At 34.2% G+C, this 21,966-nt stretch overlaps 1 protein-coding gene across 12 annotated transcripts in view; it reads right to left on the reverse strand.

Annotated features, from left to right (window-relative positions):
- STXBP5 (syntaxin binding protein 5) overlaps positions 1–21,966 on the reverse strand; it is a 113,976-nt gene that overhangs the window by 35,359 nt on the left and 56,651 nt on the right. For all 12 annotated transcript variants that reach the window (XM_050709768.1, XM_050709767.1, XM_050709770.1 and 9 more), the window contains 11 exons: positions 19,517–19,640; positions 18,033–18,111; positions 12,146–12,300; positions 11,079–11,151; positions 9,008–9,155; positions 8,490–8,557; positions 7,385–7,425; positions 4,958–5,178; positions 3,315–3,493; positions 2,275–2,400; positions 1,635–1,786 (listed from right to left, as the gene is read on the reverse strand). In XM_050709768.1, the coding sequence (XP_050565725.1) occupies positions 1,635–1,786; positions 2,275–2,400; positions 3,315–3,493; positions 4,958–5,178; positions 7,385–7,425; positions 8,490–8,557; positions 9,008–9,155; positions 11,079–11,151; positions 12,146–12,300; positions 18,033–18,111; positions 19,517–19,640 (1,366 nt within the window). The remainder of the gene's footprint in view (positions 1–1,634; positions 1,787–2,274; positions 2,401–3,314; positions 3,494–4,957; positions 5,179–7,384; positions 7,426–8,489; positions 8,558–9,007; positions 9,156–11,078; positions 11,152–12,145; positions 12,301–18,032; positions 18,112–19,516; positions 19,641–21,966) is intronic.

Raw genomic sequence — 21,966 nt, forward strand, 5'->3', positions numbered from 1 at the left:
AACAAAAAATATTTGTGGTGAGTAAACAGCAAGTAAAAAAAGCAGGTTCAGATGTTCAAAAATATTTTATTGCCATGAGATGACTTACTTATATAAGAGGTGCGAAGCTTTTTCACAGACTCTGAATATAAGTTAGAAAGGCCGCACATGCAAGAAGCCACAGTCAGCATACCTTTATGCAGCAATGAGAAAAGGAAAGACGGAGACACTAACAGTACATTTGAGATAGAAAAGCCAGCTGAACAACTTGTATAACCAGGTTTAGAAAACGCTCTTGCCATGCAGATCATTAGTATTAAAATGTAAGATGAAAAATTATATGATTTCATGTAACAGTTATATTCATGAGCAAGAAAGACTCAATTCATGAACATCTTAGCCACAGTGTTAACTCAGAGTTATGCTGAACATTAAAATAATAAAAGGCAAGTAATTTTTAACACTAAAAACGCAGTTAATACATAAATGCATGAGGCAGAAGTTAAGCCCTTTACTACCAAGAGCAATTAACACAGTGAAGCAGCAAAGTTATTTCTTTCTCAAAAATATATACTTTAAGTATAAATTAAAAAATATATATCTTATCTGACACAGGCTAAGAACTGCTTATGTTCTGCTTTATGCTAATGCTTTTTAAAGCAGCTTCTTCAGTTGAAGTAAGCTGACTGGTGGTAACTACATCTTTCTCAAACCAATGATTTACTAAAATGTCCTGGAGCATCCATTTTCACTTGGATAACATGTTACTTGAACGTTATTCTGGATCACTTAAAATAAACCAACCAACCCTAGAGCATGAAGAAGTTTTTTGAACATAAATTCCCATCAAATGATAATCAATTGGGGGCAGCAGTGACTTTGTTGATAGCCCTGTCTTTAGCTGCTTTCCAAATTAGCTTAAAAGTATCCACTAAATAACAAGGAGGAGAAAATCTTAAAATTCTAACTTTTAATTTTGGCAATAAAAAGTTTGGAATTTTGACTGAGAGGTCATTTTCCTCCTCAGCTGCAAAGAAGCACCCTTCTTAAGTATACTTTTAAAACAAAGTTCATTTTTCAATAAAGCTTCTATTTTACTCATTTGGATTGGGAAGTTTAATTAGTTCATTTATATCAAAGGCTTCCTCTGAAACTAATATAAGAGCATGTACAATATTATAACATGCTTTAGATTATCATGGACCTTTCTAAACAAAGGTTAAAATAGGATGCAAAGTGATCTTCGCAGATACAGTGACTATCTGCTAATATTAATAGGTTTATACATGCATGTGATGTGGATACTAGGCTTAGCAGAAGATACTAAGACTTCAAGCTGTGCTATTAAGTTAAACGCATAAATTTACTGAGTGTTTGTAACATATCTATACACACAGAACACGCGTTTCCATCTGTTTTCAAAAAAATAACATTACACTAAAAACATAAGCAATGATATCAAGCATTACTGAGTATTGTTTTATTGAGTATTGTTTTTGAAGGAAAAAGTAACAAACCTGCAATAGTGATGATCAAGAAGAAAGGATGAAATCATAACGGCAAAAGCATACTTGTATTCAAAGAATAGACACTATTAGCCCAGATAAACTCAGAAGATAGACGTAGCTGGTTAAAATAAGTGCTGGATAACTCACCCCCAGATGGCTGCCGAGTTTTTCGGGGAGATCGCGGCTCCCTACGATAAGGATCATTGGAGCCATACAGTTCAATAGTGCCAAGATTCAAGAGCACTGTCTTCTGCAGGTAATCAACCATGGCAATACCATTACAGTTTCCAAAAACTACTCTGGAAAAAGATAAGTGGAAGGGAAGATAATGCTAATCAAATATAGGTATAATTTTATTTTGGTATTTTTTGCTATTCAGAATTTTAAGACTTCCTAATTTTTTCTTATATTATTATTACTATTTTTAAAAAACTGTCCTAAATTAAGAATATGTATTAATTATAATTTTAGAATACAGCATTGTTTGTGTTCTTTTGTATAAAGATGTGACATTGAGTAAAGTAGATCACTGTCATTGTATGTGCCAACCTATCTGACAGAGGCTTAACTGACATTTAGCTCTACAGTGCAAACACAAGGAAGAATGATACTGATTTGTTTCTGACATTAGCATCATCAGGAACTGCCATAACCCACAAAATTTAAGCACACGAAACTGATTGCATCTAGTGTTGCTGTGCAAGTCATGTGAACACATTGAATTAATTTTTAATAGCTGCCACATTAACAAAATAATGAAAAACGAAATTGCATAGAATATACTTACAGGCCGTATGCTGAATTGACTGCTAAGCTGGTTATCTGCTGAGGAGGTTCTCCACTCACCCACACTAGTTGGATAACTAGCTCAATTTGGTAACCTGGAGACTGCTTAAGAGGAGAATTTTTAACTCTGCAAAACAAAACATATCTTTTTGACTCTCTAAAATCTAATTTTTTTTCCTTATAGGCTCAGAATTCACTGAATTCTGTATTACACTGGACTTTTGAAAGTTTGGAAAGCTGCAAAGAAAATCAACAAAAAAACAGAAAACTACATTAGAACTGGTCATTCAGTCTTTTAAAAGCCCCGTTGATTCATTATTGTGTTGAAAATGAACTGAGTAATGATCACATACACTTCATTTCTCTCTTCTTCAGAAAAAGTACAGCATTAGCATGCTGTATTGACTTGAACAGTGTCTAAAAGGAAGGTGGTACTAACTCTGCTCTGAGTTCCTAAAAGAACTCTGGTTTAGAGGATGGGAGAGTGTGGGAGAGTGAGGCGTGTGGATGGAAGAAGCGTATGGAAAAGGAAAACAGAAGCACAAGGTATTAGACAAACACAAACAAGAAGTTGACAAGAGGGAAAAAAATTCAAAGCCAGGTAAAATGACTGTGATGGTAGACACAGGAAAAGATTGAGGGGTGGAGAGGCGGGGAATTGAAGCTCTTGGAAACATTGTCTGCATGCTGATGAACAAACTTAGCAATTTAAACATTTTTATTTAAAATGTTTGTTCTAAAGCATGAACATCTATAACTATACTAACATCTGTGCCAAAGTTTCCCAAAACAAGCAGCAGTCATAAAACTATTTTCTGATTATTATTATTATTAATATCAACTGGAATTAGGACATTTAAAGAAATTAAGATTGGAATCAATTTATTGAAACAGAATTTAACTTTCAGATATTTGCAGAATGTTGCTGTAACAAATGAGTTTCACTGACAGTAACATTTCTGTAAGAATTTCCAAGTAGATATATTATCAGCATATAAATATTCTTGTTTCACACTCAAAAGCATAACAGAATACACTTACTTTAAACATGGGACATTATCACGAAGTCCATCAGATGAACTACTACTAGTTGATGGATGAGACTGGGGAACAATGGATTGAGGATTGGAACCTGTGCCAGGAGTTGGTAGAGGTGGCACCTGCTCACCATCTGGAGATTCAATATCATTTATTTCATACAACAGACGTACTTCCAGCATCTGCAACGTAAAGTTAAAAACAACAATCTGTAAATCCTGTCTTTCAAAAATACATGAATTAAACGAAGTGCAACCGAAGTTACTAGTGCTAAAAGTGACATCCAGGACTTTTCCATCTTTTTAAAGATAACAGTTGCTTATCAAATATCACAACGTAAACACACACGGTCTTCAGAAATAGAGCAATACTAGCTACTTGAGATTGAACATTTGATTACAAAAACCTGAAAATCTAACTTATTTCTCACCATTTACAAGTTTCCTGCTCAATAATGACAATAAAAGGAAATACTGAATACAAGACCCATTTAATTGTCATTCTGTGCAAGTAATACTCTCAGCTATGATGAAAGCTTATTTTATGTAGTCTGGGAATGCTGAAACTAAAAAGAGCCAAAGGAAGGCGAACAGCTTGACTGATATACCCATTCAGTAGCACTATACATACAGAACTTAATTCAATGTTTAAAGTTGTATTGATCTAGACTATACATTTTAAAGAACAGAAGCTCATCGTGATTTCAGATTTTCTTCTGTTGGGTCTGCAACAATACTAGTATTAATTGTAGCATAGTTTAAAGAAAGTTTTCCAATATCTTATTCTCATCTGCAAAGCAGAACTTAATTCAGACAAACAAATAACTATACAGTAAACTTTAAAGCATTCCTAGTAAAGAATCAGCTTGCTACTTGCTTATTTCTAAAAATCCATTAGAAAATACTATTCCTTTAGAAGGGAATGTACTTGTACATGACTAAACACTAGAAGAAAAAAAACAAACATGCCTCATCTCCTTTACTGAGACTTGTCTGAAGTGGAAAGAATAAGAACTGTATCACCACTAATGCTTTATTCAGAACACTGATAACTAACCAGCTTCAAGTTCGCTTTCTGCTCATAAATCCAGATAAGCAAAGTTGCATGTGTCTAATTTAACAAAAAAGATTTCTCAAACTCTTGTACTAGCCTTCTCAAGTCTTCTACAACTTGTCATTGTATCGAATCAATAACAGCAAAGTCCTTAACAGACCTTTGGGCATGTATGGCACAGTTCTTCCCTTCTAGTTCTGCATACTGCAGAATTTTTACCAAGAAAAATGGTAATTATTAGTAATCAAGCAAAAAAAAAAGTATCAACTAAAAGATTTGAAAATTCTTTGACTCCATATCTCATTCACTTCTGTTTAAAATATATCTGATTCAACCAAGTTTTGATCCACACTTTGGTTTGATAGAGCAAAGAACTATTATCGGTAGCAAAATCTGAAAAAGGCAATGAAAAACAAAATCTTGCTGTGTAATTTTTATTTCTGCTGAATTTCATAATTTATTACTTTTCTTCCACAAAAAAAGCCCTCCCAGTTTTGAGGTGATCTTTTTTGTCCATTTTACTAACAAAATTAAAAACTGAATTGCTGCAAAAATCTTATTATAGCCATATCATATAAAGTTATATGAATTACCGGAATGACTTCTGTTGTCACTTCCTGCTTGCTGAACCTGTAAATAATGACATGTGCAGAAACTCCAGCTATGCACAGCATTCTACTTTCTGGACACCATGAGATGATCTGAATAGCATACGGATCTTCATCTACTATATCCGTGTTTGGCCTGTCATCCTTATTCCGCGATTTTTCAAATACTTTAGCTGTTTTGAGCTTATAGAGTACTTGCAGAGTTACTAGAACAAACCAAGAGAAATAAAAATTAGTACCCATTTAAGCAAATATTTTTCTCAATATTTTTTCTAATTTAGAAACTTTTCTTGATAGAGACAGTCAATGTGTTCAGTAAAACACTGCAGAGTAGAAAAAATTAGTAACTGTGTTCATACTGCCCATGCAGTGCACCACTCGCCCAATGCAGGATCAGTATCAAAAACCTTTCCCATCTATAGATATATATGTTAAGCTTAAGTTACAAACTGCTGTCAGAGTTCCTCACATTTAACAACACTTCGGGTTCTCTTTATATTGGTAAGAACTAGTTATATTTACCACACCACAACTTAAGCCTATGGCACACAAAGTGAAGTTCCTTCCCTTTCTCCTTACAGTATTTCAAATCCATGGCCTCTTACCTGTGCTCTCAAACTTAACAGCCTCAATTCCTCAAATTTTTCAAAAACACTGCCCTCTGATCAATCTGCATTTTTCTTGATAGTTGATACACCAGAACTGTTCTAGTGAAGTCTTACCACAGTTTAAAACTGTGAAAGAGTAACTTCATCTTGGTTTTACAGATACTGCCATTTATTCATTGCAATGTTTTTTTTTGTGCTGACACTGCACTCCCACAGAACTCCTTTTTTTTTTCTAGACTAAGTTCTGAGTGTATAGCCTTGAACCTATATTCAAATAAATGGTCTCATGCTATTCAACAATTAGTAATATTAACCTCAACTATAATTCTAATTCTTTCTTCCAATATTCTTGCAACTGCCCTACTGTTGCTTTCAAACTTCATCGGAAGTCTCTGGTCAGTCATCCAAACCCTTGACGTCAGTACTAATCATATCCCTATGAAAACCTAACCTATCCTTTCTGCTCTTCTGTATTTCAGTAGCTTCACCCGACTCACATTGCCCTATTACATCTATAGGGCTGTGGTCTTGGAGAAGTTTGAAAAAGGTTTAAAATTAAGACACAGGATATCTGTAGTTTCCACTTTAACAGGCTTATTAATCTGTTATTAAAATGAAACTAAATGGCTTTAACAGGAGCTACTTTTTACAGATCTATGCTGAATAATATTTTTAACCACAGAGAATCAATCAGTTTTTCTTCCTTCCAGGCTCCACCCCCACCCGAAACAAATTAAAGATCTATAATACTCCCAATACTCCTCCTCCCAGTTTTTAAACATATATATTGCATCTGTTCCAACCCACACACTCCTTAGCATTTTGGAGCCTCACCAGTCTTCCACAAGTTTTCAAAGACAACTGATAACGATTCCAAGATTGTTTCAGACAGCTATAAAGCCCTAAGAGTAAGCTTAGTTAGAACTAGATGATTTAAAACATCTAACTCAATGTAGTCCCTTCTAATTTGAATTTACTGCATTTCTCACTGTTAGCTGCGTAGACCATCAGAGGCAATTGACCCTTTAAAAATGTAAAGTGGCTTGTTCAGTGCTACAAAGAATTTTACTATTCTCCTGCCTTTATTCACAAATGTGTAGATCATTTTACTAACACAAATTACTACTGGTTCCAATTCTCATTTTTAGATACTCTAAGTTCCAGGGTGCTGATATTATATAAAAACAGCTCTAATTTTAGACTGAAATAATTTACTGAAATTCAATTACTAAAGTAAGTACTGAGTACTAGAAAGGGATGCATTTGCCTGGCATTCATCTGTATGGTCAATAAGCTACTTCTGAAATTTAAAAAAACAATCAAAAAACTTCTTTTCCAGCTGGGCCTTGAACTGCTAGGACAGATTGCTGTACCTGGGTTGGGGCAATCCCATACATGAGTACAGACTGGGAGAAGAACTTACTGTGGGGCAGCCATGCTGAAAAAGACTTGGGGGGTTCTGGTGGACAAAGAGCTTGACATGAGCATGAACAACCTGATCTAGTGGGTGGCATCCCTGCCCAGGTCAGGGGCTTGAAACTAGATGATCTTTAAAGTCCTCCCGACCCAAGCCATATGATTCTATGATTTTCACTGAGGTGGTTAAAAAAAAGTGAAAGCTTAACTAAAAAAAATCATGTTAGTTTTATTTAATTTTAAATCAAAATTTCATATGGAGTTGATGACTGTACATAAAGCAGGAAATATAAGAATGACTAGTTTGTAATTGCATTCCATTAGAGAAATCAGTAAGTTTAGAAAACTCCTGCTGAATAGAAGAAAGTTCTCTACTGAAAACACTTACTTGCTGAGGCATCCCAAAACTTGATTGACCCATCAGCATGCCTATGAAATATTAAAAATTAATAAGATCATAAAAACGTTAGTTGGAGTGTTAGACCTCTTTGCTACTAACTGATTAAAGATATGACTGACATTCATTTTTATTAGTATTTGTAATGACATTTTGTTTTTTAACAACTTATGGTAAACCATTTACAAACACATGCCCCACTTATTTAGACAAAAAGGATTAAAAAACATTTGGAGGTTAACTCACTGAAATTCCACTGTACTAATTTACCATTTTAAACTGATTTGAGTTACCTACATTTCTCATAAGCAGTTTGGCATATCTTACCATGCGTTGTTTCTTAAAATGATGACCATTATTTAGAGTGACACTCGTAAAGTAAATGCCTAAATTAACTTTCAGAGTATTCAGTGTATTTCAGTATATTCAGTATTTCAGCATAAATGAGTTTTCTAGTTTGTTTTTATCCTTAAAACATAGTCAGAGGACTAGACTTTTCAGGACCATCTCTGAAAGTCTCTGTAACATTTAGTATGAAGTGACAGTAATCCTCATTAGGGCTAACGGGCTGTTCTAAAAAAATATTTTACTGGTACTCTCACTTTCAGTGATGCACTGCATGGTTATAAATTAAATTTCATTTATACTGCTTACAGTAGAGTTAGAAGGACCTGTTTAAAAAAAGATCAAAATGAACAGATTTAAGTATTTGGTTATTTATTTTTAAAAGAAAAACTTGGCTTCCCTTTGAGAACTGAAAATCAATAACAATTTAATGGACTTCCTATGCTTTAAAACACAGTTCAAGTATTTTCCAAAAGTTAAGAATAAAGGAAAAATTCCAGGATGTATAGATAGACAATCATAACAACACAATAATAATCCCTGTAAAACACTTGCTTTCATACTATTCCTACCTTCTCTTCCACATATTACTTTCTTGTCAAGATTATGCAAATATCTTGTCTAGTGAACATAATTTCTTAAATGATTAAACCACTCATGGAACATTTTTTTTTTCCTATAAACGATCAAAATATTCTCAGTTCTACTCAACCAGCTAAGCAAGTTATTACTACACTATGGTGTCACTTACCCCGTAATTATTATCTCTGGATAGCTCTGAGTAATCAAACCCCAGTTGCCTCCACTGATAGGCCATTCCTAGAAGATTAATCAATACAATACAGGATCAAATTTGGAAATGTAGTAAAGGAATTTGAATATAGGAACAAATACACCAAGGAAGAAAATAAGATACAGTGCACAGTTAAGCCACTGAAATTATTACAGGTAACGCAGATTCCAGTATTTCCCAAGTTCAAAAAGTTACTAGATGTGTCTACAGCAAAGAAAAGTCAACAAGGTCTATGGACGACACCCATGCTCCAAGAAGACCCTTAGCTTTCAGTGATGTGGCAATCAACTGAATCACATCAGGAAAGCATAACTACAGGCATGACACATGCTACGTCCTCTCTAGACATCTGCTACTAGCCAAAGACAGAATAATCAGTCAGGCGGAGCTTTAGTCATAGCATGGCCATGCTTACACTGTTTAGAGCAGTTGATTTTCAGTATTTTCAAATAACACTTATGTACTAAATGTTTTACCTTCTTACTGTAACCTTGACGTTTCTGTCGAGCGCCAACTGAATAGAGTGCAGGTATGAGGTCCACAGGACAATCAGCAAAATATTCACAACAGGTAACTGGAGACTCATGTATTGTCAAAGGATAAGGATTCTCAAATATAGGGTACCTTTAAGGGATGAAAGTGGAACACTTAATCTAGGCAAAAACAATATATTTTAAATCCAGAACAAGTGAAACACTGAAGACTGTTTGGGTTCTTTTTGTACAAAGGAAAATAAATGCATGCAAAATTAGATTATGAATGAATATATTATGAAACTTCACTTCTCATTGAGTACACTATCCAGATTCTGTAGATCTCTAAACAGAACCTGAAGTTTGTACTGTTCCTAGAATATGTTTACAACACTGCTGTTCCTTACAGTCTCATTTTCAAAATGTTAATGAGCCTTAATGTGGAAAAAAAAGTCAATAATATTCAGGTATATGTATCTGTGCTCAAAGGACATTTCTCTTCAGTTAAATTAATACTATGCTTTTTTTTTTGTGTGTGAATCGAAAACAGCTTTTCAACCCATTTAAAGGAAAAATTAGCAAAAACAGATGAAAACTTTATGCATACAAATAATTTTACATAAAGCTACCCGTGAAGCTAAAAATATTCTAAAAACTGAATGAAAGAGGCTTAATTTTAACAAGATATGTTAAATCCATATGACAGCATAGGGCAAAAGGAAAAATCCTGTAGCATCTATGCATGCATCTGTAGCATCTATGCATGCATCTGTGCATTTTATTGCTTTTTCCAGGTGCAAAAGAATTAATACACTGCAAGTGAAACAAAGACCATATAGGTCTTCTAAACAACATAGCTACTGAAGATTATTATTACTTTAACATGAAATGGAACAAGAATTATCTTTAGATTTCAGGCACTGCCAACTACTTCACTTAAGAAAAAAAGACTTGTAAAACACATTTTATTTCAAGCCCATTAAACTTGTTTTATGAATCTATGAAGCTTAATGCCATGGGTTTAATCAGAAACAAATTTTGGCTTCAGCATATGGCAATGTAAAAAATGGCCACGTAGAAAATCTATAAATGAAACTGCTCAGTAGTTTCCATTCCCATTAAAGTTGTGAACTAAACCAATTTCAGATATTAGGATTAAACTTGACCTTCTTCCAAATTTCACAGATCCTTTATTGTCTAAGGTATCACCATAGACTTTGAGGATACTTATTTACAAGCTTTTGTTCTGCCATAGACGGATGTTCTTCACATGGTTCATTACTTTTAATCAGGAACATCACAAAGATCTTATCTGTCAAGTTCCCTTGCTATTAATCCATTAATAGTTGGTGGTTGTTGCCTATAATGATTTTGAAACCTCTGATAAAAAATTGCAAGACCCCCCACAGCATACAGATTGTTCCATGGGCAAAGTAACAAGTTTCAAGATGCACGGGGCAAGTTTTAGTTGTGAAAACTGTAATGAGATACTACTTTTAAGCAACCTCTTACCACACTAAGGAACGAGGGAATATGTTACCATTCTAATTTTGTGTATATACACAGATTTGTGTGTGTGTGTACATGGTAGTTATTACATCTGTACTGAGTTACTTCTAACCAATACTTAAAACTTTTCAATTCGGCAATAATATTAACAAATATTTATGTTTTTATATGACAACAACCACGCTCATTGTCAGCCAAAATTACCCAACCTCTCAGAACACCTGTTACACCTGCTCCCTTCCCTAAAATTTTGTGCAGTATTTCGCCAACTGAGCTCTAGTTGACTCTAAAATAAACTGATAATTAAAAAGCACAAGTGATCTGTTAGTAATTTCTGTCAGTCAACTTTGGAAAAAGTTGCATATACTGTACCCATCTACTACATGTTAACTTGAGAAAAGCTGCTTTCAAAAGGTATTATAGTCTACCCAATAAAACTTATACCAAATATTCAAAATGTTATGTTTTAGGCGGGGAGACAGTATGGTGGATTAAGCAGCTAAAGATCAGAACAACATGCTGACTACTGCAAGCAACCATTAAAAAGACTATACAAGATTCTTACCCATTTTGTGCAAGATCAATCAGCACTAAGTCCTTTTCTAAAAGAACGACTACAGCATATGGCTCCTGAAAGTCTAAAAGCAAGAAAAAAGTTAAGTTATAGGTAAACATCATACTCTGCATGCACAGCACTCAGTCAGTCCTTGCACTTGATTAGTCAAGAGTAGAAAAGCAATTTAGATGTCACACAGTTTTTGAAGGTATTTATGCACTCACTCCTCTGAATACTTTAAGTTTGGAAAAGCCACACTCCTTTAGCTAAATGCCCTCAATTCTTTTTCAATTTGCTAGAACCATTTGAACAGCTCACATAACATGAAAAGGAACATGCAGATGAACTTGTATAAACATGATTCTGAAAGTACCAATTACTGAACAATAACATTCCCCCAATCCCAAATTTTCCTCTTATTTATATAAAATAAATAAAATGGAAGTTTTCAAAGTTTAGCTTGCTGTCTTTCAGAAAGACAAATTCTCAAATTCTGAGCTAAACAGTTCTATACACTCTGATGGAAGTTGACAGCTAAAAACACCAGAAACAGAAATAATAGCACTAATGTGGGACAGCTACCTAATCTATGATAAAGAAATCCCCTTCTGCAACAGAGAGATTACAAGTTAGTGAAGAATTTCGTGCGACTATTGGAAGTAATAAGAAAGTCACTAAAGTTAAGAGTACTACACAAATGCTAATCAAGATTTAGCATTGACTGGAAAGGTCTCATGTGCACTAATAAATATTGATGAACACATCTGCTGCAATAACAGCTTAAAATTGTAATGCTACTTTTTGTCTGCATATGCTTTTGGGGTTAAAAAAAGGAAAACATGCAACCAGCAATCAGCATTCTTCTAGAAACAAAATAGATTTTATTATGAACTCTTCTATTACGATGCTTTGGGAAGAAAAACAGACCCCAGACAATAGGAATAACAGATGCTGCTGCTGCTGCTGCAGTCTGATCCCCAGAGATAAAACAAAGATAATAGTAAGAAATATTCTGATGGGATAAAACTCCAGAGAAACAAGGTCAAAGTACGGAGAAAAATCTTTACAAAACCTACCATTAGGATACGGCGTTTCACAGAGGGTTAGAAAATCAACAATAGAGTAATCCATTTCTAGCACGGCAGTACTTTTCCCATGCATAACTGTTAAACAGGGTCTTCTTCCTACAGTGTCATATGACAAGCCTCCTGAGAGAATGATGAAAGGTTCCCTGGAATAAAGCAGAGGTATATAGGATCAAACCAAGGTAATAAGTAAAAAGACTGGTCAGTTTTTGTAGCCTAGTAGAAAAGTTTAACAAGATATCATTAAGCCGACATAAATAAAGAATAATGCAAAGCAACTCTGCATGCAATAGGTAGTTTAGGTACGTTTCAAAATTTAAAAACAGACTGTTTCCCACGATTAAGTTTTTTTTTTTTTTTATTATTTTGTTGAACTTTAGAATTCTCTTCTATTGAACAGCAGATTCAGATTTGCCAACAGCTACATATATCCACAATATAAAATATTCCAGCAGGATTAGGAAGAAATAGTCCCAAGAATTTTGCTTTTTGTATAGAATTACCCTAAAGCTTGAAAGATTAAACATTTTGCAAAAAACGCAAAGTAATTCTGCAATCACAATAACTTGGCTGTCTTAGAAAAGCAACCCGGTGCTTGGCAAACTTCAAAGACCTTAAGAAGCAAGTACATAAATAAATGCCAATACTTCTCAACACATATTTGCTCTAGATGTTTTTATCTATTTTCCCCTACCACCATGCATTAAATTGAAGGATTTTTTTTCTGTCATAGACTAAGACTACACTCATGCTGTGTAATTAAATGACTGAGTAGAGCAAAACAAAGAGTCTTCTTGTCATGATAGAAGAGATTATGGACTTTGGAAAAAATTTAAGTCTCTACAGAAATGTATTACAAAACATATCCACATTTTCTCTAATATGTGCATAATATACAATTTACTGAAAGTAAGATGAAGTAAATATATTTTACTACATTTTTTTTTCATTTCCTGATTATTAAAAGGCCAACACTAATTTTAATACTGTTTATGTTTAAAATAGGGTCTTACACCTTTTAAAGAGCAGACTGACTGTTTATACAGCTGCTCAAGAAATCTCACCCACTACTGAGTGCTTCCTCAAATTTGAGGTTATATTTCTGAAGGAATAACAGGCACTAAGGGGATGCAATTCCTCCTATTTACTTGTACACCCACTTTAGGATGGCAAGACACACCCTTTGCTTGTGTCTGTCTTCAATTGAAGTAGTTAACATGTCAGAATCTGGAGGAAATTTGTAGGGAAAAAGCTATTCTGAGAAAATGAGGCTGAAGAGATGTCTTTATGTTGTCTTTTCCCATAACACCATCTTTCCGACGTCTAACTGGATTTCACTTGTGTTTCAAACAAGCATGATGGATTAGGTACATCTTCTTGAGATCTGTGCATGAAGTGTTTTGTTTATGCACATGCTGGCCCTCATAAGCTTGGCTAAAATAGACACTGCAGTACTGAAGGCAAAGCAGACCGCGACAGCTTCCAGTTTCTTGTTATTTTGCCATCTGCCTGATCCTTCAGAAAGCCCTTTAACTGAAGAGTTAACATGATCAAAGAGTTCTGAGGCTGAGAAACAGATCTCAAAGGAATGGACATAAGTTAGACCACGAGCCCATTGAGCTCATTCAGTACTCTGACTCCACCATAACAACAACTGAAAGCAGTAAGCAAAGAAGTAAGGACACTGCAAGCACTTTCCTTGAAACTTGTCCAAGTTCTTGCTTTGTTACAATTCTTCATATGGGAACTTCCTATAATCTTTTACAATTGGGTCCATGAAGTGATTTCAGGAAAATAATAAAATTTAATTTGATCTGATATTCTTCAGGATGTTAGTGAAGAGACATCACTTGTGTGATACACTTCCAGTATCTCATTTTGCTGGAATGATTTACTGAAGTAGTTTGTTTTGGCAAAAATGATATATATATATATTTTTTTTTAAGTAATGTTGCCAGAACAATTTACAGTTAACTATTAAGACTTGTGGATTCACCTAGATCATCTGGTAAAAACCAAAGGGATACATTTCAGTTTCCAAGTTTCTAGCTTAGCAGTGAATATCACATGCTGGTTTCTGCTAGTTTTATTTCTCAAGGTAATCAGGTTGCTTTTGGCAGGCTTACCAGAGTCTGTATCATTACGAAGCAAAGAATGGAAGAGCTGAGAATAGATTACACAGATCTGTCGCATGGATATTTCACATGAGTTAAAAATTAAAGTTAACTTTAGTCTGACAGAAAGACTAACAGGTTTGGGTAGAAACTTTTCACATTTTCATGAAGTCAAGATTTACCATAAACGCAAATGTACATTTTCTAGTTAAACACTGTGTTGTTCTTCAATTGTGATACATATTAGAAGGTTAGCGCACACGGATGTTTAATAAAAATGATTTAAAAAAATAAAAATAGTAATTTACATAATAGGTGAGATGGATTCAGCTTCGATAGGTACATACTACCTACCTAAATCTATGGGAAAAATTTAACAAGATAGAAAATGTTCAACAAGAAGTGTTGCTCAGCTCTTAGAGAACAGCTATATAGCATTTCTAGCTGTTGTGAATATCGATTCCTCATTGAAACAGTTCTGCTTCAACAGGAACAAAATCAATCTCTTCACATTAATTTGCACATCACTTAAATTTGTAAAATTACTTGGGGGAACACTGGAAAATATCGTTACATGGGCGGAAATGTTTCATTGAAAAAAGTTTCAAAACCCACAGGATTAGATCTTGCTGTGTATCAATACACAATACAATCAAGATCAGTGGCTCACATTCCTGTAGGAATGTTTCTGCTCAATTTTAGAGGTGAATTGCTAAACTTCAGTCAGTTTCAGCAATCAGAATCAGCAATTTGGGTGTGAGAAACAGATATAGAAGTCACACCACTGGTACCAGCTGACTTACTTTTCAGATCATGGGTGAACAATTTTCTTTCAAATCTACTATTATACATACTTCTGTAATTTGTGAAGAAATTATTCTCTAATAGTAAAGGTAGAAAAGGCTTCAATAGTTATTTTAGTGCAAGAATGAAAGCCTTAAAGTAGTGGTGAAGATAAATCATAAATTCATTTTGGGAGGTGTGTTTTTCAACCGACAAGCTCACAACACAAAATAATACTACTAAAACTAAATTCAGCAACTTTTACTTATCTGGACACCTTCTCATTATTCATGTAATCTGTGGATCCCAATAACATACATTTATCTTGCTCAGAGGTGCTGCTGTACTGTCAGTCATGACAGCTGCATTAGCTACCAATAGAATACCCTCTTTAATTATTAACAGGGAAACTTACAAGCTGTAATTTCCATTAAACAGAGCTCCAGTAGCAAAAAATAAACTTGAGGAATTTTACATAATGCTAAAATCAAACAGAGTGAATATCATCAGGGACTGAACCTGGGGGGTGGGAAATCAGCATTAGGAAATTCATGAGATTCTCTGGATACACTTTAGACAGGAAAGTGCACGTAAAGCCACCTTGGCATACTCAGATGGTAGCCCACCTTTCGAACAACCACCTCAAAAGACAGAATGATCTGGATGAACTTAAATGGCTGGAGAACAATGATGTTATGCTCTGCGATTGGAATGTTTTTACCAGTTTGATTAAGGAACACATCAGGAACTTGCCTTTTTGACCTCCTAGTACAGATACAGAAGGATTGTCAATAGTAACTTTTCTATAGATGTAATATGCTCCCATGAGTAAAGCTATAGACACTACTGTTGAAGGGTAAACATAACTTTGGAGGAAAAAAAAAGAAAAAAAGGCGAAAAATGCAAAGACCCCCATAAACTTAAAGGACAAATACTCTGTAAGCTCCCCATATCGTGCTCACATCCTCCTGTTTTCCCCATTCCAACTTCATGATGCGGAGTAGGTAGTGGGGAAAAAAGAGAAGGTATTAATAAATTCTGCAACAACAGAAAGAATAGTGTCTCTAGCTTCTGCTACAGAATGCAATCAGATATGCTCCTTCCTTCTGTGTGGTTGTGGACATCTTTTCTCAGAAATAAAGTGTTGATTAGAATTAGAATTATGTTTTCACAATAAAGAAGTTAGGTAAAATAATTTATTATGCATTAACCTCTTTTTAACTTCTTCTAGTTTTTTGTTGTTGTTTTCTGAAGAACACCTAGAGCAGACTACTACAGAAGCAAAATTTTTTCCTTTACTGGCTAGAAAAACAGATACATGTCCTGGACAAACCCAAAAGTGATTACTCTCTTCTCTGCTACAGAAATTAAGCCATGAGCTACGTATGACAGACAAAATTGTATGATGCTCACACATCTAATAAATTTCCATCGGTAAAGAGAAAAACTATAAAAAACTTAAGCACTGAAAGGTAGTCATGCTTTAAAATTCTTGTTATAAGATTGCAAATAGAAATCCAACTGCACATGTGAACAGTTATTTCTAGTGCAATGCTTCCTTACCACAGGGCAAACTGTTTAGTATTTATTTTGATTAAAGTTCTGGAAGGGAAGAATATCACAACATAGACGTGTTATTATAGATTTAGAAGTACACTGAGAACAGAGAAGAATATTAAAGAGAAATTAAAGAGAAATTCATCCAAACTGAATGTTTTGATGCACACTGGAAAATAAGAGGTAACAGAAAAAAGCCTGCACTAGGAAACAGTCTCCCCAAAGAGCTACGTATTCTCAGAAATTGTACAGAACAAGCTCCTTTTTAAAAACTGTATGAAAGGTCAACCAGTTTTCGCATTGTAATATTGAAGCTTGTTCTATAAACTATTTTTTCAGAATTCATAGTAGAAGGCTTTTGACTGCAGAAATTGTAACCTAAAGTAGCTTCAACTTCAAGTTATCTGTACCTTTATTTAGATCTCAGTTTGACATTTCCGTTGAGAAAATATGCAGACAGATGTAGACTGCCGTAAAAAAGTGACTTTTCAACTGCCTGTGGATGTTCAAACATCTGGGCACTAGCCCTAGGTTTCTACTTCACTTTTAGCAAACAAAATTACACACAGCCACTGATATTTATCTGTATAAATACTGATATATAGTAGAAATCATTAATAATATTCCATAGATTTGAAGGCCTGGAAAGCAAACAAGATAATACATAATCACCCAGAAGTCAAAAAAAATTTTCAAATAGCTAAGCAGGTTTCCATGAATATTTAAACTTTATATTGCACCTTATACTCAACCATTTTAAAGCACTTTAGAACCATAAAGAAAAGAAATCCCATAAAGTTCATGAAATCCTTCAATCCTAATTGCAGTCTTGCTAACAAAACATGCTATTCAAGATACTGTAATTCCATCTCAGCCTCTTCTTGCAATTACTGCTTTGTTACTTTTTCAATGTGCATAATTAGGCACAATTCAATGCATAAATTACTGTACTCTACCAGAACAGCTTCCGTCAGTAACATTTTAGGGGAGTGCAGGGGGAGGAACATGTATTCAGAATTTAGAATATCTGCATCAGGCCACTATTTTTCAAAGTTAAATTTTTCAGACCTCTACATTTCAGTCTCTTCTTCTGTGCTGTCAGGCTTTTTTTTTTCTTTAATAAGATATGTTCTCAGAAAATTGAGAAAAAATACACAAGGGTTGTTTTTGGTAGCATGGAATAAGCACGTAGATAGTGCATTAGTGATACCTTACCTAAGTTAAGGTTTGTGTATATAGCAATTTTTTCACATTTCTGTTTTTGCAGTCTATTCAGCAAATCTGATTTTTGAAAAACTATTTCAGCTTTTTTTACTGTAGCTCAGTGATACCAAAATATGTATCCCAACAACAGGAAATAAAGGACATTCTCAGCTGCATTTACTTTAAGTATGCTATAACTTCACATGCAAAACAAGTCTTACCCAGCTCTAGTTGTTTTATATTCCACTTTAAGGATAGGTTTGCAGGGTTCTGGCTTCTTTCCATCCTTCAGCTGCTTTCCTAAAGTGAATTTTTTTTCTTATATTAATTTTACAACTCCATAACATGATGGCAAATTAAGAAATTCACTATGCAACTTACAAAGTAGAACATTTATGCAAACATATATTCAACACCTCTGACAATTACAGAGTATGCCTTGAAATACCATGAAAAAAATGTTAAAACTATCAGTACATCAATCCTGAGTATTTACAGTCATGTTGGTGGTGCCTTTTTTTGTGTTTGTTTCCAGTGTTGTGGAATTTTTATTTTCAAAAATATAATCTTCCCCTAAAAGTTATTTTAAGTAGCACTGGAGGATTTAAAACTTATCTCTACCATTTTGCAAATAAAATTTCTCAGCTTACAAGTAAAATGAAGTTTATTCTAAGCATTATCCTTAAGAGCTTGAATATGAAGGGCCATTCTTCCTCTACTTTGAAGTATTAGCAACTAAAGCTTCTATAGACACAATTTCTCCTGGAGTCAGTAGAAGTTAGAAGTACGGTGTAAATATGCACCTGTCCTATCTGTACATTGATAACATTTGATAAAGCTATAAGGTTCTGCAGAAAATTTAGTTTGCAGCCCAATACCAAAATAAAAATGGTTATTAAGATGACAAAACATAAAACTGAAGTTAGTCTTGCCTTTGCTTTTTTAATCTTTGTCTGCTACAGGATCACAAGAAATTTATAGCTTCCTTTTTCCACTCTGGCCGACATCCATTATAACAAGCAGGGACTTGCTATAGTCTCAGATATGTAAACCAGAATGCTTAACTACAGCATCTTACAACTAACCTCACAGATTATCCTCACCATTGCATTCACACTTGTCTGAGGTAAATAAGTTGCTAACACATAACTTAGATGTGCACAGATAATAATCTGTATACCAATATATATTTTTTTGAAATATGCAGCAGCATATTTCACAGAACAACATGTTAATTTCCTAGGCTTAAATTAATGCAGAATTATCTGAGAAGTGGGAACATCTTACCAGATGCTAATCTTATTCTTTTACAAATCTTTCCAAGAATTTATATGGTAATCTACACATTTATACATGAAACAGATGCTTGCTTATATGTATTTTAAACAACATATGGGACTGTAATGTCAAGCAAAAAGCAAGCTCTGCAAAACATGCATTAGTTAATCTTAAGATCAATGTCATTGTGTAAAAAACAGCCTAAAATTTAGAGATTTAGATACCATTGCATTGAGTTGGACTCTTATTTCATAAAGACTAGACTTTTTTAGACATTAAATCTATCAGAATTTGATATGACAAAATCTACTTGCACTGCAATAGATTTTTAATACTTAGTTTTATAAAACATATTTCCATTAAAAATAAGTTTCCTCTGGGTTTTAAGAGCTGTGGGCACACAGTGGGCATCTATTTTCAATCTTACCATGTGGAGTGATTGTCTGGAATGGTTTGGTAGGAGATTTTACATTCCATATGGTCAAGGTACCATCTGAGTGACTACAAATAAATTGTTTTCCTTCATGATGCCAAGCCACAGAGTGGATAGCCTATGCAAGAAAACAAACAAACAAAATAGAACAGTACAAGACTAATATCTTAGTATCATTTTATCGTTACTCCTTCCTTGATGACATTAGACAACAAAAGGAAATTACCGAAAGCACTACCTAAATCTTGTTGCTCTTAGTATGTCCTAAATTACCCATGTTAAGTTCTAAAGTACTTCTTTCAGACATAATTTATTCATCAAAAACATTGTCTTCGTTTTACTGACATGTTTGGGGGGGGTGGGGTCCTCCTTGGAATGTTGAAAAAAAAAACCATTTTCAACAGTTGGTAGTACACAGAAAATAACTACAAACCCTTATTTGAACTTTGCTAACCAAAGCTTATTATTGGGCAAAATACCTTGTCGATACTGAAGATCTACTTGAGATTATTAAGTCAAAAATTCACGTCATTTTGAGATGCCAAGTGGATAAGCACAAGAGGCAAACAAGGGCTGAGAACACCAGTGAAATGAGAATTGAAGTGATCAATAGGATTTTTTGGAAGAAATTAAACATTTCAGCTTTAGATGATGAAAACAAAATATTAGCATTCTGATGTTGCAATAGCAGTGTTGAGTAGGAAACTACTAGTAAATCTTTTCACAAACACAGACATGTCTTCACATTCATAAAATTAGGAAGTGAGTAATCAGCCAAGCCACATGAAAACCTACTGCAGAAAAAAATAAATGAAATCTAGTGAGTGAAATCTCGCCTTTAGGTGAGAAAATAGTGAACAATAAAGAAAAGAGTTCAGATAAAGCAAACAGATTAACTAGTAGGAATAGACGATCGTTGCCATTTCTGCTTCCAGTCTCTTAGTACGTGAAGACATTATGAAACCATTTGGTGATATTCAAGAAAATTTTAGTTATAGCATGAAAATACCAATAAACAATGAAAAGCCCTTTATTTATCTACTATCCAGAAGGTGCAGAAGGAAGTATTACCTGCTATAAATATTGAGTTTTGGTCCTGCTGAGAAAGTAGACTTGCTTAATAATTATGGTGGAGACATTACTCTAGGCAAACTGAAAACAGAAACTGAATGTGTGAATGCTAATAGGCTGTCCAATACTATCTTTAGAAAGCATACCCTCAGTAGAGATTGTTTGTGAACAGGGCTCAGACTCACTCCATTTCCTATGTACCTACGGATTTCCTCTGCAAGGAACCCTCCCAACAGTGGACACTTAGGTAGTAAATACTTTGCGAAGAGCAAATCACAGAAGACAGATGTAAGACAGCTTCATCTGAAGTGATCATACACAGATCTGATCTTCACATTTAATAAAGTTATACAGAAGAACAAGACAGCTTCCAGCAACACGAAGGCAGAATCCAGAGACAATGTGACAGACAGGAAAATGACTGCATTACATGAGTGTGGAGTCTTCAGTACAAACAGTTTCAATTGAAAATAGCAGATGTGGATATCTGCAAACCACTAATTAAATTTGACAAAGAAATGCTGAACTTTAAGTTAATCTTTCTCCCTCTTTCATGTGGAATCACTATAGATTTTGTTAGAAAACAGATTTAGTGTACCAACATCTCATCTACACATTTGCAGCTTGGAAACCTAGACAACTCATATGAAGTTACCTAGAGACCAAGTAAAATAGTCTTGCTTAATCTGTCTGTGAGGTAAGATTTAATTATCAAATACAAGCAGGAATTATAAAAGCAGTTTTGCATATAAATTTTTTTCTAGATTATGTTATTTACCAACATAGTACCAAAGGTAGGGATCAGCAAGTTTGAAAGTATAGACTTTGCTAAAGCAAAGGCTGTATTTGAAGTTCTCTTTACTTGAAAGCTATCTACACTACTAGTGATGCAACGTAATAAATGTTCCAAATACTCTCCCATATGGAGTCAACCATCTCATAGTGTAAATTAAGCAATTTATATGTCTATGCAGAATAGGTCTTAAGATCCAATAAGAAAGCAAGTTGCACAGAAGGAAAGATAATTCTGAGTGATAAGGATAATTCTGAGTAATAGACAGACACTTTCTTTTTATTGAAAAAAGGTCAAGAGGGAGGACACAAAACAACCCAGTACTGTTGAAGTGCATTAATGCTTATGAACACAGAGATCTGATAAACTGAGCACAAAGGAGAAAGACAATTGCTATCACTTAATTTCTGCAAGGAACCTGATGAGATGGAAAGAACACTGAAAAAGAACAATGATGCCATGGTTTTATGACTTCATTGACTAATTTTATAGACCATCTGGTTAAATTTAATGACACAGTTAAATGTTATTTAATGTGTAACAGATATTTTATGTATTTTTCAAATAATTCAACTAAATT

This window comes from Cygnus atratus, chromosome 3 (assembly GCF_013377495.2).
Source record: "Cygnus atratus isolate AKBS03 ecotype Queensland, Australia chromosome 3, CAtr_DNAZoo_HiC_assembly, whole genome shotgun sequence".
Lineage (NCBI taxonomy): Eukaryota > Metazoa > Chordata > Aves > Anseriformes > Anatidae > Cygnus > Cygnus atratus.